The sequence below is a fragment of the Nicotiana attenuata genome, unplaced genomic scaffold (assembly GCF_001879085.1).
Source record: "Nicotiana attenuata strain UT unplaced genomic scaffold, NIATTr2, whole genome shotgun sequence".
In the NCBI taxonomy this organism is placed as follows: Eukaryota; Viridiplantae; Streptophyta; class Magnoliopsida; order Solanales; family Solanaceae; genus Nicotiana; species Nicotiana attenuata.
In genome coordinates, this window is record NW_017674754.1 from 23,076 (window position 1) to 27,329 (window position 4,254).

General features: G+C 44.5%; 1 protein-coding gene across 1 annotated transcript; it reads right to left on the bottom strand.

Moving 5' to 3' along the window:
* Nucleotides 1-1,569: 1,569 nt before the first annotated feature.
* Nucleotides 1,570-3,545, bottom strand: LOC109219223. Its single transcript, XM_019383663.1, has 3 exons — nucleotides 2,764-3,545; nucleotides 2,416-2,703; nucleotides 1,570-2,332 (listed from the first exon to the last, which is right to left on the bottom strand). Exons 1-3 carry the CDS (start codon nucleotides 3,543-3,545, stop codon nucleotides 1,570-1,572), a joined length of 1,833 nt encoding a protein of 610 aa, XP_019239208.1.
* Nucleotides 3,546-4,254: the final 709 nt, after the last annotated feature.

Sequence of the window (4,254 nt, forward strand, 5' to 3'; positions counted from 1 at the left end):
TAAGTTGCCCCAGCATTCTTCAAACCAAATGGCATTACCCGGTAGCAATATGTTCCCCATGGCGTGATGAACGCTGTCTTTTCTGCATCTTCCTCATCCATCAAGATCTGGTGATATCCCGCGTAGCAATCCACAAAAGACTCAATATCATGCTTGGCACAATTGTCGATCAGAATGTGGATGTTCGGCAATGGAAAATCATCCTTTGGGCTTGCCTTGTTATGATCACAGTAATCAACACATACCCTGATCTTACCATCCTTCTTTGGTACAGGCACAACATTAGCTAACCAAGTGGGATATCGAGTAACCCGAATGACCTTTGCATCAAACTGTTTTGTGATTTTTTTCTTTGATCTTCACACTCATGTCAGTCTTGAACTTTCTTAACCTTTGCTTGACAGGAGGGAATGCCGGATCAGTTGGCAATTTGTGAACTACCAAATCAGTGCTCAAGCCCGGCATATCATCATACGACCATGCAAAGACATCTTTGTACTCAAACAATATTTTGATTATTTCTTCCTTAACTTGTGGTTCCAGATGCGCACTTATCTTGGTTTCCCTAACATTATCCTGGTCTCCTAAATTGATTGCTTCAGTTTCATTCAAATTAGGCTTTGGTTTTTCTTCACAGTGTTTTAGCTCATTACTGATTTCCTCAAATGTTGCTTCTTCATCATATTCTGTTTCATCATCACACTCTACTTCTAGGATTATTATTTCAGAATCAGATTGGCTTTTAAGACTTGGTTGAAAATTCCTCATGCATGTCATGTCATTGCAACCAGCATAAAAAGAACTATACAAAAGAAAATAAAAGTGAAACGCTATTAGGAATAATTGTAAACGGGAAATTTCATTTCATTGAAAATAAAAGGACAGAAGGGTTTGAACATCAAAACAAGCAAAAATAAAATTCTGGATTACAACCCTGGAATAACCCAGATAACAGAAAGGAAAACAAAGCAAACTACTAAAACTCCTTGGTGGGGAGAGGAGCAGCTTCCCAATTGCTAAGCTTCACATTTGGCCGAACGAACTGCACATCTGCTTTACTAGAACCTTCGCCAAATTCTACCATATTAACCTCATCGAACAGACTCTGGAACCTCTTGATCAGCTCTTCATCAACATCGACCACAGGCTTTGGCATTGGAGGTTTTTCGGCCCCTGGCTTGACAAAAGACTTAGAGATGTGTGGGACAGGCTCGGGGAGTGACCATACCTTTTGTTTCAGATTTTTAACCCTCTTCACTTCCTTCTCTGTGGGCATGAATCCCAAACCAAATGTACCAAGATTTCCACTGGTGCGCACTGGATACAAAATGCCTTGTAGAGATGAGCCTAGACCTTTACCCGGCACAAAATCATTCTTCAACATTTCATTCATTACCATGAAAGACGCGGAGGATAACTTAGGACCTGGAATGCATTTCCCTTCAGGAATCTTCTCAACAGACACTGTTTTGAAAGTTTGATAGACCCAAGGTCCCTTATCATCTTCGGCCTCAATAAACGGAACAATTGTGTCATTACAAGCTGATAAGTCCTCATCACCGTGCATGACTATTTCCTGCCTGTCCCATTCGAACTTACCATTTGATGCAAAGATGATGGGACTGCCTTATGAGCATGTATCCAGGGCCTGCCCAACAACAGATTGTAGGAGAGAGCCACATCTAACACTTGGAATTCCACAGTGAACTCAACTGGCCATATCGACAATTTGTTTACTTCGAAGATCTTGCTAGCTACCTTTTCCAAGTGATGCACTGTGATCTTATCAGGAACATGTACCTCATTCAAAATCTTCATCAGGGCCCTGCAATGTTCATCTGAATGTATCAGCAAAGACAAAAGAGAAATCTGAGCTGGTGTTTTCCTTAACTGCTCCATATTGGAATAGTCTTGCACTTTCATCTTTTTCAAGAACTCCTCATCCTCTTCTTCGGTAAGCGATTTCTTTACTGGCATTTGACTATCCTTGAACGGCTTGTCTTTCCTTAATTCTTCTGGGGTAAAACATCTTCCAAAACGAGTAAATCCTCCAGTTTTGTTGACTTCTTCCTCCACCCCTTTTCCTTTGTATGTCACTATCACTTGTTTGTAATTCCACGGAACAACCTTGGTATTAAGCACTGGCAGCTGGGTCACTGGCTTAATGACAACAGGGGTAATAGAAGCCCCTTTCACAACTATGACAGGCTTATCTGGGGCCCTGGCACTACCACTTTTGGAATTTCCTAATTTGCCCCAATATCTTTCAAAGACCCTTTCACGACCAACACCGGTGGCTTCAAATTGGGCGAGCTCAGCTTCTCTGTCACCTCTTCAACTGTCAAGGGTGTTGCTTTGGTAGAGTCTAGAGCATTAACCAAATTACTTTCACTGGCCCGAATCATCATGACAGACTTGGAAGACTTGTTGGGTTCCCCATCCTTGTGAACTATTTCAATCATATGCGTCTCTGCATGGGCTGGCAAAGGATTTTGGTTGATGTTCGGCGTGTCTGGGCTTTGAACTACAATTTGGTTTGTATCAATGATCTCCTGGATTGCCCTTTTCAAATGCCAGCACTTCTCTATGTCATGCCCTGGAGCATCCGAACAATAAGCGCATCTAAGGGAATAATCAAGGTTCTTTGGAGGGGGATTTGGTATCTTTGACTCAATTGGCCTCAAGACGTCCAACTGCCTTAACCTTTGAAACAAACTAGCATAGGACTCCCCAAGTGGGGTGAAAGTTTATTTATGCTACTACCTTTCTCTTCTATACTCCAGCCTTGGTCGAAAATTTGAACCAGTGGGGTTTTGGTAGGGTTGTAGAGGTGGATAGGTATTTTGTGGAGCTGGAGCACGCCATTGCTGGTAAGCAGGGGGTTGAGCATATGACTGTGCGTGGTGAACATGGTATTGGGGTGGTCTGGCTGAGTATTGGGGGTTTTGCGGGGGAAAGTAATGTTGGCGTGGATTATGTGGAGCTTGGGTGTAGGTTTTAGGTCGGGGTCGAGGATGGGTGTACTGATGAGGTGAACCCCTCTGGCCGTTCCATGGCCCAGATACAACCATGGCGACATCGTCCTTCTTTTTCTTGCCTAGCAAACTTCCGGAACCGCTCTGGATTGCCTGCGCGGTTGCTTTTATAGCGAAGTAGCTCATGATCTTGCTCGACTTGGGCCCCTCTTCCACCATTTCTCCTATCTTTACCACATCATTGAAAGACTTACCAATGGCTGAGATCAGATGGCCAAAGTAAGTGGGCTCCAGGGCTTGAAGAAAGCATTCAACCATCTCGTCTTCTTCCATTAGAGGATTGACTCGTGCAGGTTGCTCCCTCCATTGGAACCCATATTCTCTAAAGCTTTCACCGAGTTTCTTTTCCACCTTGGTCAGAGATAGGCGGTTTGGAACAATGTCTATATTGTACTGAAAGTGACGGGCGAAGGCCTGAGCCATATCGTCCCATGTGTACCACCTGCTGGCATCCTGGCGGGTGTACCATTCTAAAGTTGCTCCACTCAAACTCTGGCTGAAGTATGCCATCAGTAATTCGTCTTTACCCCTGGCACCTCTTATTTTACTATAAAACCTCTCAGATGAGCTACAGGATCCCCATGTCCGTCATACAAGTCAAACTTGGGCATCTTGAACCCGGCAGGCAGTTGGACATCGGGGAACAAATATAAATCCTTATAAGCCACACTCACCTGGTTTCCTAACCCTTTCATTTTTCTCAATGATTTCTCCAGACTCTTTACCTTCCTAAACATCTCCTCTTGCTCCGCATTCTTGGGTGGTTTCTCAGTTTCAACATGAGGATCAAAGTGGGGAGTGTATGAGTAATGATCTGGGACTTTGAAGGTGGGCTCCGGGGCATAGTATTGGGTATGTGGAGCAGGGAATGCGGGCTCACTAGAGGATCGGTGGAGGGTTGCTTGTGGAGGGGGTACAAAAATAGGAGCAGATGACGAAGCAGGTTATGAAGTTGGTTTGGCTGGTGGAGCATGGAAAATTTGGGCCGAAGTGCCAGGGTAATTATGGTAAGGGGTGAAGCCTGGTGCGTGTTCTGGGGAAAGATCAACGATATTCGGCATCTGGGCTTGGGACAGTGGTGGAATGGAAGCAGGGTTTTCTTCGCAGTTGGTAGGGAATGAAGGTGGAGTGTGTCCCTTAATCCAGGCCTGATACATTTCCGCCGTCTGATGCCTCAGCCTTCGGACTTCCTCTTTCAGTTCCGACTCCGATTCAACAA

Coding starts and splice junctions, on each gene's coding strand:
- LOC109219223 (XM_019383663.1), bottom strand. CDS start 3,545: ATGGCATACTTCAGCCAGAGTTTGAGTGGAGCAACTTTAGAATGGTAC. Junction 2,704..2,763: donor CTGGAGTATAGAAGAGAAAG/GTAGTAGCATAA, acceptor TTTGTTTCAAAG/GTTAAGGCAGTTGGACGTCT. Junction 2,333..2,415: donor GAACCCAACAAGTCTTCCAA/GTCTGTCATGAT, acceptor TGACAGTTGAAG/AGGTGACAGAGAAGCTGAGC.